Genomic DNA, 19110 nt, shown 5'->3' on the forward strand with positions numbered 1-19110 from the left:
CACTACAGCGCCAATGTCTTAGAAAGTGAACTATAGGCGAGCCTGTTAATTTCATTCCTAATCTTTGCTTTTCTCCATGCTCAATTTTTTCGAGGCGTGCAAATGCAATTCAACACGCAATGCTCAAAAATTCAATTGTTAGCTAATCGAGGAGGCACAAATAATAGTGACTCCGTTCAGGTGCCCCTTCCGTTACCTCCCACTTCCTCTCCCCGGCCAGAATGACGCAAGCGCAATCCGATCGGAAGTGGCACATACACAATCATGGCGGCCGGTTGAATGATATGAAGTTCACTTTTTGACTTTGGATTTTGTACACGAAATGGGCTCTAGGTTAAGGTATGAATTTGCTTCATGTGCTAAAGGAAAATTTCTTGATTATGATTGATGGTTTTTTGTATTCAGGCCCTCTCCTGAGAGAATTTTTGAGTGCTTTTTGGAAGTCGCTTCCCCGACAGATTGTGAGGGTAGGTAGTGTACACATTTCAATTTTGAACCTACAAGAGTTCGATTCTGTGCGGCAAATCAAATGTAACGAACTCCATACTTTAAATGGCCCTTTCATTTGTTATTATCTGTTACTTAGCTTGTCGAAGAAGACGTGTAAAAGCCCATATAACGTTGATCATTTGGAAGGAAATTAGCTTATCTTTGGTAGCTTAAGCGTGATTTTAAATAGAAATTTGGATTTACGTTCTTATGCATGACCTTTGTTGTCCTTTATGACCTTCACTCTGTTTAACTTTTGCAATAACTCTTTGCTCAGTCTATCTGAAGTGTTTAAGTAACCGTACCTAAAGAATTTTAAAAAGTGCATACATAAATTTAGCTGTATTTCCGAGGCATTAACACCAATAACTTTTTTAAAAGCTTTCAAGTACGTGACATCACATGTTAGGTTTACTTGTTTCGGGTATTTGAATGGAAACACAAAACACCATCCAGTGTACAATGATGTACATAAGCAAATTGGGTTAAAATATTATAAGCTTGGGTAAACCCTGCTTCCTCTTATCACGATCTCATGTTTATATTTTTTGGATTGCTCAATGCATGATTTCACATGATGGGACTTTCCAAATTCTTGCTTGGTTTCCTCATGCCGTATTATGTTTCTCTTCACTTGCTTGCTCACTGGCTTGCATTAGTTACAAAATTACAACGATAATGTTTCGTGATGTGGTTATGTACCGTTAATTGAAAAAATATATCTAGTGAGGTTCTGAAAAACTGCTTTGTTTATACTTTATATGTGTCTCTGTTTTCCTTTTTCCGAATTCCTCGTTGCTTTCATAACAATTTATAACAATAGTTTTACTGCCTTCAGGTGACTGAATTTTGTCCAAAATGCCCCCCCCCCCCTGTTTTAAGTTAAAGCATTGCAAAGACAAATTTAATGCACTAATTATTGATGACAGAATATGACTGAACCCTTGTCATTGTAAAGATGACCAGTTAAATCATTCTATAAAATGTTTCCTTCCATAATATTAAACTAGTCCACTACAACACATATACAACATTAGGTGGAATCAGAGCCAAGCCTATGTATTATACTTGAAGTACATAAATGTAAACTATACATTCATTTCCTGGTAATTTATGCATGCAGTTTCATTTGAAAGGTAGGTGTTAAAATACCTGCCTTTTGATTTGCATTTGAAGGAAAATAGATGTTTTTGGTAAATGTGAAAATGCTTATCTCCAGTTGTGGAATAGATCTTTATTTAATTTATCTTAGTGAGCTACCTGTAAATGACAAGTGCCTTCTCTTTAGTCAGTAGAAACCCAGTATTTAGTTCTGATTAGTGAAGGACTTATTCTCAGGAATTATGCAAAAAACTGATGTCGTTTGACGTCTGATATTTTTTTACAGGTCCAGAAACAAAGTTTATTCATCCTACAGACTTCGATGAAAAAGTAGGTGTCTAATGTGAATTGAATTTAGAATGATCCAGAATGCATTTTCCATTATTAGCCCAGTTATTAGAGGCTATCCCATAGTCTTTCTGCAGAGGGTGTATATCTCTATCCATGGTATGATTGTTTTGCTTTATTCTTGCGTATAATTATAATTATAATGTGTCTTTTTAAGGCAGGATTTTATCGAACTGAGTGTCCAAGTATCTTGAGGATGATCACTGTTTAAATAGTTAAACTAAGGTAAAATCTTAGATTAGCAGAAAGCCTAGATCCTAGACTGAGACTGGAGATCTCCAAATAAGTTTGCACTCAAGACAGTAGAAACAGTCTTCTGTCCTTCCTTATGTTCTCTCCCAGACCCCCTCCCACTAGGAGAGTGCCATCTAACATCCCATAGAAAGTTCGAATGTCCCCATTTCATTTATCAACTTAAAGCATGCATGGTTGAAAGGTTAACCTTGTCCTTCTTTAGGTTGATGACCCTGGCCTGCAAATTGTAGTGGGCACTGTGAGTTTCTTAGTATAGAAGGCATATAAAGAAAAGTTTGTTTAGTTAATAAACATTAATATGTTTTAATCCTTCAGGAAGCACTGAAGGCAATTCCTCAGTTTTGTTATCCCTGTGTCTCAAGCTCGTAAGTACACTTTGCATGTTAATTGATAATTCATTGTAAATGTATATATTGCTTGTCAGTAGATGACCACACTTCACCTTTGTTTAATTTTGCGTTTTTTTGTAAATACAAGTTGAATTGATTTTTTTTTCCACAGGGAAGCTGTTCAACACTACACATTTGTTCTTACTGATATAGAAGGCAAATATAGATTTGGGTTTTGTCGTTATTCTCCTGAAGTCAAGACTTGTCTCTGCATTCTAAGGTAAATATGATACATTGTACTTACACAACTGCTTGTAATTTCCGACATTTTCTATCTGTTTCCTGAGATCTTTTTCTTTTTCTTTCTTTCTCTCTCTCTCTCTTTTTTGAAAAAAAAAAAAAAAAAACTAGTTATTTATTTCACAGGACCTTACATTTTCTGTACAGTCCACTTATGTTTCTCTGAATGCTCCAGATCAGTCATCTCATATATATTTTCAGTATTTTCAGGTTTTGATAACAATGGTTTTTCTTTCATGTTAGTCTCATGCTATGTGGGTTGTAAACATCTTAGTATTTAGTAAGTAATCAACTTGATTGCCATCCTATACTTGTTTCAGCTATTTGCCGTGGTTCAAGATCTTTTATGAGCTTTTGAACAGGATTGCAGATTTGAAGAGAGCAAATGAGGTAAATAATCTTATATTAGATACATGTATGAGCTCATTATTTGCATATCAGATATAGTCTATCCAGTTTGTATTTGCTCCAGATAAGTTACATGTAGACGACAAAAGGTGCAGAGGCAAACCTGTGGCAGAATTAACTGGCCTTTTTGTGAGGTGTGTCTAATGTAGGGAGTGTTTCAATAAGAGCTGTATGGATTGGTGCATGGTCATAATCGAGTCGGATGATTGCATTGTGTTCTTGGATAAGACACTTACAGTAAACTACTTTGTTCACAGTGTTCAGGGTGCAGAGAAAACCAGTTTTCAGGCTTGAAAAATAAAATTCTTACTTAATGTTTTGCAGTACTTCTGTATGTTGAACTTCCTAAAAGATTTTTCCCCCCCAAAAAAAGTTGCCTTGAACCAACTGCGAAACACCTTTAGAACTATCAGACGTGAATTTCTTTGTGCACTATGCAAATTTCTTGTTGCTGGGTAGAATTGCAATGAACTAGCATCCCATTGTGGGGGGGGGGGGGGGGGGGTAAAAGTACTCCTACAATGTAATTGCTTAATGCAGCAGAAACCTGTGAGGTCCTTCAATGTCTGTGACTGGAATGGATGTCTCTATGTCTTTTACAAAGGAACTGGTACCATCAAAAAGTTATTACCTAGGCCAGATTCCCCTCCTCCACTAAAGCTAAGACTGTTGTTGCTGTGAATGTGCTGACAAGAAACATTTCTGTTTGTGTTTGTAGGTTAATTCAATTCTTCCTATACTGAATCAGCTCTTAAGCCAGTCACCTCCAACACCAGGTTCTCCCTTAGCCATCACAGTGGATAGTAAAAGAGTAAGTGTTTATCCAAGTCAGGCTCCAAAGAAAATCTCTTTCCAGTTGCTCTTTAGCACGTAACAGAGCCATTGTATATTACCCTTTGAAAGTCCTCTCTCATTGGCCTTACTGTCAACTGAAATATTAATTACATGCTTAAATCTGGCAAATGATGGATACATGACTTTGAATAAAATTCTCCAGTCTGACAGGGAAATCTGTTATCCTTACAAAATCAAACAAGACCAGGGCTGTCAACCTGTTATGGCTTAGTATGCTTCATTTTCCCTTGATTCTATGGGTGAAATTGCTTGTTGTTGATAGGATTCAACCGCAAAGTAACAAGTTTGCTACAAGTGTGGAGAACGAGGCTACAGGTGACTCAAAACTTAATGGCAGCCCTGAAGACTACTGTATATTTGTACCTCAAACTACATGTACACCTCATAATGAGGCTGAAAGCTTGAATCAGTAGCCACAGGACTAGCTGGTAACTTTGTAGGTGTGCTGCTTTATCTAGCACTGATGATGAAACAGGAAATACATGTAGGTATACATGTATCTTATGGTGTTTTTATTACATATTTAGGACTTTTCCTTTGTTGTACCAGACAATACTAAGCTGCCAAGCATACCAGATGATGTAAGTAAATATTAAATCCTTCATTCCTTGTACTGTAACAGTTACATGCAACAAAGAGATTTGATTATGCAGTTGTTGGAATTTAAAACTCTCAACCACTAAATTTGTCTCAAATTAACATATTTTTGAAACAATTTCCCCCTAAGAAAATATAATTCTTTCTAGATATATTGATAATTTTCCAACCATTAAGTTTCCAGGAATTAATGTAATGTAGGGTTTTAAATGTCCTGAATGAAAGTCAGATATTAAGTCAACTAATATTGAAAAGCATTTTTACCGGTAATAAAATGGGAAATTATTTTCTTAAAGAAATGATTTTTTTCTATTATGCAGAGGAACCTAACTGATTACTTTGCTGCTGTGGAGCCATCTAACATGATTTGTATTTTTGCCAGGTAAGATTATTTATTATGCCTTGTAATGTACCATTCATGCATGTACAGTACTACTTAAATTTAAGTTGACATTCGCTCGAAATTCAAATGACCTGACTCGATGCCCGATCCTTGAAACGCCAAAACTGAGTTTTGAGTCAATTTGTTTGAGTTTTGAGTTGAGGTGTTCAAGTTTTGAGTCAAGAAAACAAAGAACTTATCTTCTCATTTATTTGTGATTGCTATTGTTATGTATTTGGGAAATAACTCGTTTCCTATTCACCGGTGTCCCCTAGAAACTAAAGACTTGAAACTCAAGACTTGAGACTCAAAACTTGTGTTTCAAAACTTGATTCTCAGTTCTCAGGGATTGATTATCAAGTTTCAAGTTGAGACTGTCAACTTACGTTTGGCTGGTACTGTAGTGTCATATAACATTTTTGTAATAATTTATTGTTTTATGTACATATAAACCTGTTTCTCGAGGTGTTTACAAAGCTCAGTGCCACCTGTGGGTCAAAAAAGTTAACTCTAAGGATTCATCTTAATTTCATTGCCAAAGAGGTTTTATTATCATAATGTATTAGACGACTGTATATTGCAAGACTGGCAATTAAACTTAGCGTAATATTAATAGTGCTTTGCGGCATTCCATTTTTCAGTATGTTCTTTGAGAGGCGAATAATTGTGACATCCAAGAAGCTAAATTTAGTAAGTATACTTGTAGCATGGAAGGAAAGTCAAATTAATTGAGAGCACTTGCACTGTTTTACATGCAGGAATTTGTTGGTACTCATCTTGATTTGTGGAATAGCAAAGGAGAATATTGATTGTAGGTGTTATGTTATTGAAATATTTTTTTTGTTTTAGCTGACTGCTTGTACATATGGTGCGGCATCTCTGTTGTATCCAATGTATTGGTAAGTTCTGAGGATCTTTTCAGTTCTAAACTGAAGTCTTTTACTTTATTGAATTATTTATTTGAGTTGTACTGTCAGTATGAGATGAAAATGTAGCAAAAATAAATTAGAAACAGGATTTGCAATAGTTTTTGCAACAGACTTGCAATTGCATTTTTCCACATGTAGTTTCAAGTTCTTCAAGTTCACAGCAAAACATATGCATGCATGCATGCCTTAGGAAATGAATATTAAATGATTTCATTATTTGCAGTATTTACAGATGCTACTGATATTGAGTTGTTTTTGTTTGTGATTTCCAGGCAACACATGTTTGTTCCCATTGTGCCTCCACACCTCTTAGACTACTGTTGGTAAGCAAAACTACTGCTGATCGATCATGCCATTCACACAAGTTTACATCGTTAGTTTATCATTGTAATAATTTTTTGGGAAGAGATTATCTGTAATCTGACCAAGTCTAGACCCTTGAAGAGCAAAGCAATATGAAACAAAAATTCCAGAATAATAAATCTAATGGATTTATTTCTGAGGGTTTTATTGTTAGAAGGATTTTTGCCGTTTGTATTCAGTTGAATTATTTTTGGGGGTCACTTTTTTGAGGGAAAGGAGGGTGGTTAGGTGTTTGATATCCAGCTTAACTGTTGCATAATGAAATATCTGTTTTATTTTCATGATAGTGCACCAATGCCATTCTTGGTGGGAGTGCATGCATCATTAATGCCGGTATGTGGAAAATAGTTCTAAATTATTACCAATAGTAATTAGTTTGTAATTCCTATGACACTTGACAGCATGGCATGACCTTAATCTGGTGCCTGTTAAATTTTCCACTTATGTATCTATTGTACAGTATATTTGTAACTTCTTTGACAGGGTACTTTGAATGAAGTCTAAAGCAATTTAATGTAATCTAAGTGTGTAGCACCAATTTTCATAGTACCTGATTCTGGATTCTTCTTATAATGCTAGCTGATGTTAGTAGTAGATTAGAGCATATTCTGACATATATTTATGATGATTTTCTTCATTCCTGTTGCATGTCTGGGTGTCTGCTAGACTATTATAATACACACATGTATACATGTCTGTAATATTATAATAGAATTGTTGTACATGTTGTAGAGGCTTAATGTCATGTTTTAAGGTTTTGTTATAATTTTTGTCTGCCATTGTGTTTCTTTAGAAAGTGCGTCAAATGCCACTAGATGAAGTTGTAATTTTTGATGCTGATACAAATATAGTGGAGAGTCCATTTGATGATATTTCACAGCTGCCACCCGATGCTGTAAGTCAGTCATAGTTGTGCATTTGAAATTTGCCTTCTCATAATAACATGATTTTCTCTTATGGATGTTTGGCATGTTGCCTTACTGTAAGTTTTGGGCACTGGGTTGAGTAAGGTTAAGTCTGCATACGAGGCCAAGTAGCACATCAGGCGGATGCTTATCTCCAGTTTCTGTAGCGTGACATGTTTAGGAGTATTTGTACTCCCCCTGGAAGGGATGCTAGTCCATCGCAGGGTTACCCTCACCCCCAGCATATAATTTACCAGTAGAGAGGCATTTTGAGAGGAAACTGTCTTCCCCAAGAACACAACACAATGACTTCAGCCAGGGCTGGACCCAGACTTCTCAATCTGGAGTGGATTGCACTAAACATGGGGCCACTATACACCTCTTGTAACTGGGTCAGGTGTCTTTGTGGAATATTTTGAAAAGACCCACAATGAAAAACGGTTGAATCAAAATTAAGAGTATGTTTTGGAATTCATTTATGACCATTATAACCTTACAGAAAAATGCTTGTTCTTGCATTTTAGGTGTACACTCTAAAGAACACTCTCAAGAAACCTGTTTATCCAATTGATGACAATGTCTCCAGGGCATTTCTTTGTGCCATGGTGTCACTTATTGGAGGTTACAGAGATGCCTTGCGACTCAAACCTGTAAGTGTACACTTTAACAACTATTTCAATTTAGTTTTCATTGCCACAATAATAAAATACTAATAATAAATAAGCATTTTTATGCAGGATGACCATTTCAATTATAAGAACTACTATCAACATGGGTCCTTCGTAAAAATAAACAAATAAATAATTAATAAAATAAAGTTAACAATAAAGATTAGCGAAAAAACTGAGCAACGACGTTTCGGTGTCATCCTGGCACCATTTTCAAGTTAAAAAATATTTGTGCGAAAAGTAAACTAATTTATACCAATGGTAGAGGTGCGAAATTGAATACATTAAGATTAAAATAGTTGTTCAATGTTCATGTTCATTCCAATGAGGTGTCAAACACTGGTAATGAGTTCAGTGTCTGTTCAAAGCCTAAACAAATACTTTTGCGCGAATGGAGTCTGACTGTGTGTTAAGGCTCGGTTTCTTCTTGCGAATCCACAACATTTCGTGGATCAAGCAATCGAACTTTCCCTGACATTTCTTTAGGATCTTAAAGTTGTTAGTCAGGTCACCAACTGTATCAACTCGGTGTTCATTTTGAAGGTGTTTTCCGATGGCGGTAAATCGGTGTTCCTCAATGCGCTTGTAAAGATGACGGCTAGTGTAACCGACGTATTCTGCATCACACAGATCACATATATAGTTATAAACAACGCACTGTTGATTGATCAAAGGTGGTTTTGGCTCTTGTACTTTGAGATCATCGCCAATTTTACGGCTTCTGAACACCGGCTGTAGTTTGTGATCAAGTTTATTACTCAAGTCCGAGAGATGTTTCTTTACTATGTCCGCTGATTTCTGGTCTTTAAAAGGCAGGACAATGCGGTAGATATTCTCTGTTGGAGGCGTCGATCTTGTGTCTGGTGACATCACTGAATTAACGAAACGGGTGATGGTGGAGTTCACAAGAGAATCTGAGTACTTGAGGTTAGAAAAGATCAGTTTAAGGCGTTCGCATTCTGTTGAGAATAGTTCCCATGTTGAGGACAAGCGGTAAGCACGGTTTAACATGGTTTTAACTAAAGATCTTTTATAGCGGTTGTCGACATGACTTTGGTGGTGTAAGAGGAGACCAGTGTTTGTGGGTTTACGGTAAACACTTGTTACCAGCTTGCAGCCCTTCTTGCATATTTCAATGCCGACAAATGGTAGCTTACCGTTAGATGCGATCTCCATGGTGAAGGATATGGAAGGATGACAGTTGTTCAAAGTCTTCAGAAAGGCTTCTGCGGTTGGTATGTCTTTCATTGTGGCTAGTGTATCATCCACGTAGCGTCTGTAGAAGTCTGGCAACTTGTTCTCGTTTTGTAGCTTTTCCTCGATAGAACAAAGAAAAGTATTGGCCATTAGGGGACCCAAGGGAGAGCCCATCGCTACTCCATCAATTTGTTGGTAGAGTTGACCGTTAAATTGAAATAGCTGGTCCTTTGTTGCTACTGACAACAGTTCAATTAGATCAGCTTTGCTGATGTTTAGATGGTGTGTTTTGTTGAACCAGTTGTCAACAAAAGCTCTATCAGCAAGGATCTCGATGGTTTCTTGTAGTGGGACGTTCGTAAATAGCGAAGAGACATCATAAGATACTAGGATGTCAGATTCGTTGAGGCTCAGATTGCGAATCTCATCAGTGAAGGAAAATGTGTCAGATATTGTGTAGCTGTTGATCGACAGGGGCTTCAGTTTATCGTCGAGCCATCTCGCGAGGGCGAAGTTGTAAGTACTTGTGGCGGATAGAATGGGCCTCATCGCCAGTTTTTCTTTATGAGTCTTTGGCAGACCATAAAGATGGGCGAGTCGTGATCCTTTCGGGCAAACTGAGTCGGCAATCTGTTTTGGAAGAATTTTGCGCACGACAGATTCAAGGTGTTTCTCTTTCTGCAGTAAAGGGTGGTAGTTTTTGAGCGGTCGTCCACGCGTCTTGGGTCTCTCCGAACTTACGGCGGTAAATTTAGCTGTATCGTTGATGGAAGATTCACTCAAAAGGCGAACATATTCTGCCTTATCCATAACAACTACTCCTGTACCTTTATCTGGTTTCGTGATTACGATGTCATCTCTTCGTTTCAGTTGCTCAATAGCTCTTTGTAGCGCTTTCGGTGGTTTGGGGGCTTTGCACTCGATGTAGTTAAGCGCGATCGATCGAAGGGTCGCCGCAGCTAATTCCTTCTTATCATCGGATAATGAAGGCTCCAGTTGCCAGAAGGCTTTCTCGAAGCTAGCTTGAATGTCCATTGAAGAGATGCGTTGCGGCAAGGAAAACTTCAAACCTCGACACAGAACAAGCTTCTGGAAGAATGAAAGCTTGTAGGAGGAAATGTTCTGGATATGTTTGTCCACATCGTGATCTTTGTTTAGCAGCTTCATGATTTTGTTGATATGGCCGCTCATCATTTTCTCATAGTGCTTTTTGCGGAGGTTAACCATCGTTCTCAGGATGCACATGTATTGGAGCGATGAACAATTCCGGCGTATTTCAACGTAGATTCCGTTAAGTTCCAAAGTTCGTTAAGTTCGCAAAATTCTCCCAAAACAGATTGCCGACTCAGTTTGCCCGAAAGGATCACGACTCGCCCATCTTTATGGTCTGCCAAAGACTCATAAAGAAAAACTGGCGATGAGGCCCATTCTATCCGCCACAAGTACTTACAACTTCGCCCTCGCGAGATGGCTCAACGATAAACTGAAGCCCCTGTCGATCAACAGCTACACAATATCTGACACATTTTCCTTCACTGATGAGATTCGCAATCTGAGCCTCAACGAATCTGACATCCTAGTATCTTATGATGTCTCTTCGCTATTTACGAACGTCCCACTACAAGAAACCATCGAGATCCTTGCTGATAGAGCTTTTGTTGACAACTGGTTCAACAAAACACACCATCTAAACATCAGCAAAGCTGATCTAATTGAACTGTTGTCAGTAGCAACAAAGGACCAGCTATTTCAATTTAACGGTCAACTCTACCAACAAATTGATGGAGTAGCGATGGGCTCTCCCTTGGGTCCCCTAATGGCCAATACTTTTCTTTGTTCTATCGAGGAAAAGCTACAAAACGAGAACAAGTTGCCAGACTTCTACAGACGCTACGTGGATGATACACTAGCTACAATGAAAGACATACCAACCGCAGAAGCCTTTCTGAAGACTTTGAACAACTGTCATCCTTCCATATCCTTCACCATGGAGATCGCATCTAACGGTAAGCTACCATTTGTCGGCATTGAAATATGCAAGAAGGGCTGCAAGCTGGTAACAAGTGTTTACCGTAAACCCACAAACACTGGTCTCCTCTTACACCACCAAAGTCATGTCGACAACCGCTATAAAAGATCTTTAGTTAAAACCATGTTAAACCGTGCTTACCGCTTGTCCTCAACATGGGAACTATTCTCAACAGAATGCGAACGCCTTAAACTGATCTTTTCTAACCTCAAGTACTCAGATTCTCTTGTGAACTCCACCATCACCCGTTTCGTTAATTCAGTGATGTCACCAGACACAAGATCGACGCCTCCAACAGAGAATATCTACCGCATTGTCCTGCCTTTTAAAGACCAGAAATCAGCGGACATAGTAAAGAAACATCTCTCGGACTTGAGTAATAAACTTGATCACAAACTACAGCCGGTGTTCAGAAGCCGTAAAATTGGCGATGATCTCAAAGTACAAGAGCCAAAACCACCTTTGATCAATCAACAGTGCGTTGTTTATAACTATATATGTGATCTGTGTGATGCATAATACGTCGGTTACACTAGCCGTCATCTTTACAAGCGCATTGAGGAACACCGATTTACCGCCATCGGAAAACACCTTCAAAATGAACACCGAGTTGATACAGTTGGTGACCTGACTAACAACTTTAAGATCCTAAAGAAATGTCAGGGAAAGTTCGATTGCTTGATCCACGAAATGTTGTGGATTCGCAAGAAGAAACCGAGCCTTAACACACAGTCAGACTCCATTCGCGCAAAAGTATTTGTTTAGGCTTTGAACAGACACTGAACTCATTACCAGTGTTTGACACCTCATTGGAATGAACATGAACATTGAACAACTATTTTAATCTTAATTTATTCAATTTCGCACCTCTACCATTGGTATAAATTAGTTTACTTTTCGCACAAATATTTTTTAACTTGAAAATGGTGCCAGGATGACACCGAAACGTCGTTGCTCAGTTTTTTCGCTAATCTTTATTGTTAACTGTATTTCCAAATTTAATCTTATAATAAAATAAAGTATAAAATATGCAAAAATCTAAAAAGCTTTATAAGAAATCTGAAAAGATACATATAAAAAGAGATAAAAAGACTGGAACTAGATTCATATACAATTATTGAAAGTATCTGCCCCTTTATGAAAAAACACTCTTTTAGTCGATTCTAATTTAACCCCATCAAGCCGTTTGTCAATGTTGACAAACGGCTTGTTTGTATGAGAAAATTGCATGCGGTATATTTTAAAGGGGCTCAGTCATGGTATTTTGAGTTATTTTGGCCACATACAAGATTACCTTTAAATGGTAGGAAACATGAAAATAACAGTTTAATAAGACAGAAAAACACCAAAGAGATAATGATAAACCATAAAGGAACAAGGATGGCTAAGGATGGAGAAGATTAAGATGGATTACAAACGACAAATTTGAAAAACTGAGGTTAAACTTTTCAATATGCGCAAACGGTGACTGAGCCCCTTTAAGGGCTAAATTGCAACCAAGTGATAATGTGTTTTCAGTTTTCAGTTTTCAGTTTTCAGTTTTTCAGGGTTTTTTTCGTTGCGATGTGTGCACATACTCTAAGATGAGAAAATGACGTTTGGATGTAGCATTAGCTAAATCTGTAACCTGTTGGTATTTTTTGTTCTTTTGAACTCATTGCTGGACATTGCAGAGACGCAGTTGATGTATACTGCTGCACAGACTAAAACAAACTCATCTGGTCTCAAACCAAATTCAAGTGTGGCAGAACTGAAGTGATTAAATATTGAGTTAATTATTTGTTTTGAAAATCTGCCCACTCTGTTCCTTCTGTCTCTTGTGTAGCTGATTGAGTGGTTCTAAGATTTTGTTTTGTGCTTATTGTTCAACTTTAGGGCGAGAAGATCTTCTTTGATAGAGACGTGTGAGTACTTTGTGTTTGTTAATTATAACCTGCATTTGATCTACATTGAGCTGCAACAATGACTTAACTGTAGTGTATTGTACTGTTTTGTTAAGAAATATATTAATTAAGTTTAAAACTGTAAGCGACTGTGACCACTTTTAGAACTAAAAGTTTGAGATTTTCTTTTGTTCTTAACCTCCCGTAAGCGACCACTTGACGGATAATAGAGTGGAAATTGGATTTAAGGTGTTGTAACATTATCGCATTCCTGGATAGTACAAGAGAAGGAAATTTCTAACGGGAAGTACCATATTTTTTCTCGAAACTGACTTTTCATGTGAATAAAACGTTTAAAACATGTGGTAAGTCTCCACAGGTACAATATGCTAGTGAGACAAAATTTTGTCCCAATATGGTCTTCGCTCTCGTAAGCGATCACATATACCTGGCTTTTTGGGTGGTCGCTTACGGGAGGTTCCACTGTCGTGGCCTTTTTTAGTGTAAATGGTAATATTTCTGTTTGTTGTCATAGATTTGTTCAGGCGAAATCAAACAGTACAAGACAGCTGTTGGAGTTCATTCTTCAGCTACAGATCTTTGAGCAGGTAATGGCTTAATATTTTATGCGCTTGTTTTCGTATTGATCAGCGTAGTGACTGAGTAGGGAGCTATCCTAGATCTGATAATTAAGCGATTTCCGTTACTCTTTTGTCGTCTATTACAAGCATGTTAATATCACGCGCGTTGTTGTTATCACAGATTGTAACTGAACTTTAAATTTCTAATTGATGATGAATCTGACGCCTTTGAATACAATATATTTCGATGTAGGCATTGAAATTTGTTTTATTTTTATTTGCAGTTTATTGCAGAAAGGCTGGACATGTTAAATGATGGAAGAGGATTTAATGATGCATTTGAAGAACAGATCGGTCTGCAAGCTGAAAGTAAGTAAATTAGCATTTTATCTGGCTCTTTTTTTTTTTAACTCTAATTATTTTCTGGCCAATATGTAATGTTTTTTTCGGCGGGTGAACCAAGAGCCGGAAAACACGTATGCTCTCTCTAAGCCTAATGTAAAATCTCTCTCTTTGCTGGAGCGCTTGATTAACTTGTGTCACTCTCATTTTGAGTTGTTTAACTGGGGAGATTGGTTCATAAACAGTGTGCAAAATGTTGGAGCCAATCAGAGTAAATGTATTATCTTATTAACCAATGAGCTGCAAAGCTGCAACCAGTCTTGATATGGCTTGCGTAACTTTTTCCCACCCCAGCTGATAACGAAGTATATTTGATAATGAATGTTCTTGTCCGGCCACCGGAGTAAAACAGGCCTTTGGAGAAATGTTTTCGATGTATATTGAGAAAATAATTATGTATAATTTCTTGCAGATAAAGGAAGCTGGAAGTCACAATACCAATTTTGGATGAAAGAGACTGTGGTAAGAAATTTATAACAAGACTTATCTGTAATCTTCTGTTTCTTCGCTGGGAGAACAGTTCGCGTTTTTATTCCTCCATATTGGATGAGCCGGCTGTAAACATAGCGCGAACTACAGAATTAATGCATCGGAAACGGAAAGATTGGTTCTGATATTTGTGTGGCGAGTACTCTGTAATTACTTTGGTTTAATTTTTTAATTTTAGATTGCAGTTTCAAAACACTCACGCCAACTAGCTATTTTAAACCAGTCAGATACAAGATCGAAACCAATCGCAAATTGGATCGAGAACTACGTTTTCCCGCGCTTGGCACCGGTGGCGCGTATTTGCTTTGAGTTCTTATTGGTTCATTGTGTTGCTTAAGTTCGCTGTGATTTGCTCTTTAATGTGATTGCTCTGAGTTTGGTTTTATTTGATTTCTGACAAACACACAGTCTGTTATTGTAAAAGACCAACAATCGTTAGAAGTGTTGTTTACTGCCGTTTCGTTGTTTACTTGATGTTGATACTCTGTGTTATATTTACAGAAATCCGGCGGAGCATTCCTTGACAAGGTAAACTAACAACTTTTAGTTCATCGCAAGAAATGTTAGAAATGATTCTAGCGAAGTTTTCTTTCTTTCTGCCAAAAATTTACTTAACGCGCTTGGGTGTCCGGCATGTTTCAACCCATCCGTTGGTAGTGTTTTGTGTGCAGCTGCAGTTGCCGTCCTGACCCGCACGTGTTTTCGCGAGACAGAGCATTGGGTACTAGTTGACATTTTTAAGCAAACGCGTCAAAAAGTAGATTGTCAGTTATGAAATAATAATTTGGAATGTTCTTTGTTTTGCTCAGACGGAGAAAATGGTTAAAAAACAGTGCAAGAGCGGCTGGAAAACCGTGAAGAGTGGAATTAAGTCGGTTAAAGCTGACTTGGAGGACAAACTGAAGGGCAAGGTATTATAACATGTTAGATGCGATTGTCTTTTCATTGAGAAAGAAGAGGACTTCAGTTGTCCACTGTTGTGCTTGGAGGTTGTTTTTATGTTTTTTTTTTCTTTTTTTTTTAAGAAAGCCTTCTTCCTCTGAGTATGTTAGAACAATCACGCACTAACCCCCACTGGACGTTTAGTAGCACGCCCTTGTAAGGAGAAATTCATCCAGCCAATGTTTGTAACTGAACTTTGTTTGTAGGAAGAGGAGGAATTTGAAGGAGAGCAGAAGAGAGCCAACACTAACCCAGACGTCAAACCGTTTTCAATGCACAAACTGTCCCCTTTCAACAAAAGAAGAACGATTTCACCTTCTGAGGTAAGAAAGTGATGGTCGACGTCCGTTTTATACAGAGATGCCCCTTCACTGTTTTTGATCTAATCTTGAAGATTTGTATCAAAGCAAATCAAACGGAAGATGCTGAACTGCTTTCGAAGTTATACGAAACCTACTGCGATGTCAAAGTATGGCGAGGTTATTACTGATTTCTTTGTTGTTTCCTTTATTTAATTTAGTTTGCAAAAATCAAAATCGAAAGTGGCGCGAAAGAGCGCCCTCCCAGACCTCCTCCGCCCAAGCCCTACAGTGCTTCTGCCAGGCGTCCTCGCACTGGCGCCATTTCGACAGCAGAAGGCAAATCATCTCCTAAGCTAGTGACTCGGCGCAGTGCCCCTCATTTAACGGTGGAGCCTCTTGTGGGTGAACTTATCTCATTGGATGATAAACCAAACAACTCAAATGAAAATGAGAGTGCCCAGGGATCAACAGATTTAAAGGTGAGCAATATGACACTTACCCTAGGTTTCTGTGGTTAATATTCCTAGTACTTGCCTAGGGTTTCTTGCATGAAGTGACTAGGAGTACATTTCGCCCCCTTCCCCCTCCCCCTGGATGGGACACTAGTCCACCCAGGGCTACCCCCAGCGTTATCCCCATTTATACACGTGGGGGGGATAGGCAAGGTGAGAGTAAAGTGTCTTACCCAAAAACATAGCACAGTAACCCCGGCCAAGGCTCGAACCAGGACCCCTCGATCGGATGTCGTACCTACTGACAATTACGCTACCGCACCTCCCACGTGTTATATGTCAGTGCGTTTAAAGAGCAACTGAAACAGCAGCTCACTTCTATACAATGTGTATACACATGATCTGCTGTTTTTTTTTTTTTTACAGGAATTAGCTTTCTTAGATGCATCTAGTGAAGATTCAAATCGAATAGAACAAACTCAAACACACGACGGCTCTACAGGCGTCGTCACGCCTTCTGGAACTTTCAGCGTTGAGGAGCTGAACACTAGCATACGACGCACAAGCTCGGCGAGGCGAACATCGGAGAGCAGTGATGTGTCGCTAGAGCGGAGTAAGTCATCACCGTCTCGGACGAAGCCTCCAGTACCAAAGAGACCAGCATCTGTCCAGAAAAAGCCTCAGGTGTCAGTAGACGCCTTATTAGAAAGCGCACAAACAGAGGACTCTATATCTCCATTAAGACCGGTGTCGTTGTCATTGTTACAAGATACAATGGCGTCGCTTCCTGTTGATGCGCAAGAGTTTTTGTTTTCGGATACGGACATTAACTCGCTTCCACTCGGTACTGGTGGACAGAGTAACATGAAAACAAACTTGAATGTGGAAAATAAAGGAAAAGAGTCTGAACTCCAAGAGAATTTAAAAGCTCAAAATCATATAGGGGCTGTGGATTTATCACGCCTGGAAATAAGAAGAGACAGTGGGCCTTATGATAATGTACCGAAGAACAATCAAGCGCTGCTTACACGAAATTTAGATATTAATACAGAAGAGAGCCATTGTGAGAATCCAAGTAAGACTTGTAATTCCCAGCAAAGTTGGGTTAGTTTTGATTGATGTAGCTAATATATGAAGGAGTTGAAATTTGTCGTGGGGGAGATTCGAGTCTGATCTGATTGGCTGCTCGCGTGTTCTCATACCTAATATTTATAATGTAAAAATAAAAATAAAATAATTCTTTTCACCACGGCAAATTTCTTCTAAAACAGTTTAAATATTTGGCGATATCGATGGTCACCTAGCGATTCTTGGTTGAACAACTCGAGCTCGTAGTAATATTGTAGTTAACAAGCGAATTTTATTGAGAAATAATTATAAGGATCTAAAAAGGAATTATGTCAATTTTCGTCGGTTCTATATTTGAATGAAATTTACTACTAGTATTTTTGAGGTCAGTGGCGTGTAGAAATCTTCGGGAACACGTTTGCTATATGTTTTAAAGTTTTAATCGTTTCGAGGAGTAATTGGACAATCTCGACACAGAAAGATCAGTTTGTCTTTTAAGACAAGGCCACTGTAGTTTTGTGGTACAAATTTAAGATGCAATCTGGTATTGCATTCACAACAAACCGTTGTACTATAACTTACGAAAAGTTTTTTTCTTGTTAAGAATAAAATATATACCCGTGATGTCGTTTCACGCCATTTTAGGCCTAAAAGTGGTGAATCGATTGTTTCTCCATACTGCTCTGAAACGTCATTGAGTAGGCAAGTTATGAGAAAGTAGAACTTCATCAACCAGGCAAGGCTGTTTCAATGTGCCAGTAAATGTTCATAATTAAATAAATTTCTTTTCCCTCTTTGGAAAGTATCTATTGGCTACGTGTATTTCTACTAGCACTGAAGGATTAATAAATGTAGTATTTTTATTACAAATGAAATATTTTTTTCATTTTCCTCATTTGTTTTGTTGAATGGTAAAAAAAAGGCCAATTGATTTTGTTTTACCTCCCAGCTCAAATACGTTTTCCGGCTGGAGGGGAACGTGTCACGTGTCATGGGTCAAAACTCACTAACTCCCTTTAACTTTCGACAGGCACGTGATCAGGTCGTGCTCCTTGAAACCGCGGCAAATTTGTTGTGCCAGCTGGCGTCAAGTAAATAATTTTTTCACAGTTTGTTTCCTATTTTGAGTTGGGAGGTAAAACAAAACACTTAATGGCTGGGCCCCATGACCTCAGCAATGTTCAACACTGAGGGTCTCGGGGAAGCAAAACGCAGTGTTTCCCTTGGGGCCAGTCATTAAGTGCTTATTAACCTCGGCTGTTAAGAGAACTCAGGCGCGTTTCCACTGGCCGAGGTAAGCTGATGATAGCTTCAGTGAGGTTCATGTAACGTACAGATTGTTTTTCCTTTAAGATAATTCGGACAAAAACATGGGTGCAAGAAACAACAGAAATGTATCTCAGCGTTTGCAATAGGCCATATTGGTATTCTCGGTATCGGACTGGAACTAGCTTGTAACTGAGGCTAATGCAAGGAGTCTTTTCAAATGCAACTGAGATTAATCTCTTTTTAATGATATTCCCTCGCATGAGCCTCAATTCCAAGCTAGTTCCAGTCCAATACCGAGAATACGAATATGGCCTATTCTAAGGCTGCAAAATAATCTCCAGTTCAGTTTGTATAAAATTAAACAAAAAGCAACCAAAAACCTCTGCAGCACCTGGGTGTTTGATTAATTGCTCTCATTTGAGTAGTCACATCATATAATTAGAATAACATTGAATTAACTCGACAGTTGACTCTGAGTGGACGGGTTAAGTAAATATCACGTTTATTGCTCCTTCAGGTGTTACGGACATCTACGTTTCCTTTAGCGCGATGAACACACTAGTTAAT

General features: G+C 38.2%; 2 protein-coding genes across 2 annotated transcripts; one reads left to right on the top strand and one right to left on the bottom strand.

Annotated features, from left to right (window-relative positions):
- Positions 1 to 231: 231 nt before the first annotated feature.
- Positions 232 to 18149, top strand: LOC110064575 (DENN domain-containing protein 1B-like). Its single transcript, XM_020771640.2, has 24 exons — positions 232 to 339; positions 406 to 467; positions 1877 to 1920; positions 2509 to 2558; positions 2695 to 2802; positions 3143 to 3212; positions 3949 to 4041; positions 4613 to 4666; positions 5003 to 5064; positions 5706 to 5754; positions 5914 to 5963; positions 6266 to 6316; positions 6644 to 6689; positions 7150 to 7251; positions 7786 to 7911; positions 13031 to 13059; positions 13574 to 13646; positions 13904 to 13988; positions 14434 to 14483; positions 15012 to 15038; positions 15320 to 15421; positions 15659 to 15775; positions 15973 to 16233; positions 16633 to 18149. The coding sequence occupies exons 1-24, from the start codon at positions 323 to 325 to the stop codon at positions 17323 to 17325; spliced, it is 2421 nt and encodes an 806-aa protein (XP_020627299.2). The 5' UTR covers positions 232 to 322; the 3' UTR covers positions 17326 to 18149.
- Positions 8081 to 10420, bottom strand: LOC149101921 (uncharacterized). The gene has a single exon (XM_089274810.1). It carries the CDS (start codon positions 10369 to 10371, stop codon positions 8299 to 8301), a length of 2073 nt encoding a protein of 690 aa, XP_089130936.1. The 5' UTR covers positions 10372 to 10420; the 3' UTR covers positions 8081 to 8298.
- Positions 18150 to 19110: the final 961 nt, after the last annotated feature.

The sequence above is a fragment of the Orbicella faveolata genome, unplaced genomic scaffold (assembly GCF_042242905.1).
Source record: "Orbicella faveolata isolate gen_17 unplaced genomic scaffold, um_ofav_v1 contig_36, whole genome shotgun sequence".
NCBI classification, from domain to species: Eukaryota; Metazoa; Cnidaria; class Anthozoa; order Scleractinia; family Merulinidae; genus Orbicella; species Orbicella faveolata.

Excerpts from the sequence above, each read along its gene's own strand:
- LOC149101921 (XM_089274810.1), bottom strand. The coding sequence starts at position 10,371 with ATGTGCATCCTGAGAACGATGGTTAACCTCCGCAAAAAGCACTATGAG.
- LOC110064575 (XM_020771640.2), top strand. Across the intron at positions 6,690-7,149 it reads TGCATGCATCATTAATGCCG|AAAGTGCGTCAAATGCCACT; the intron begins GTATGTGGAAAA and ends GTGTTTCTTTAG. Across the intron at positions 13,989-14,433 it reads GATCGGTCTGCAAGCTGAAA|ATAAAGGAAGCTGGAAGTCA; the intron begins GTAAGTAAATTA and ends AATTTCTTGCAG.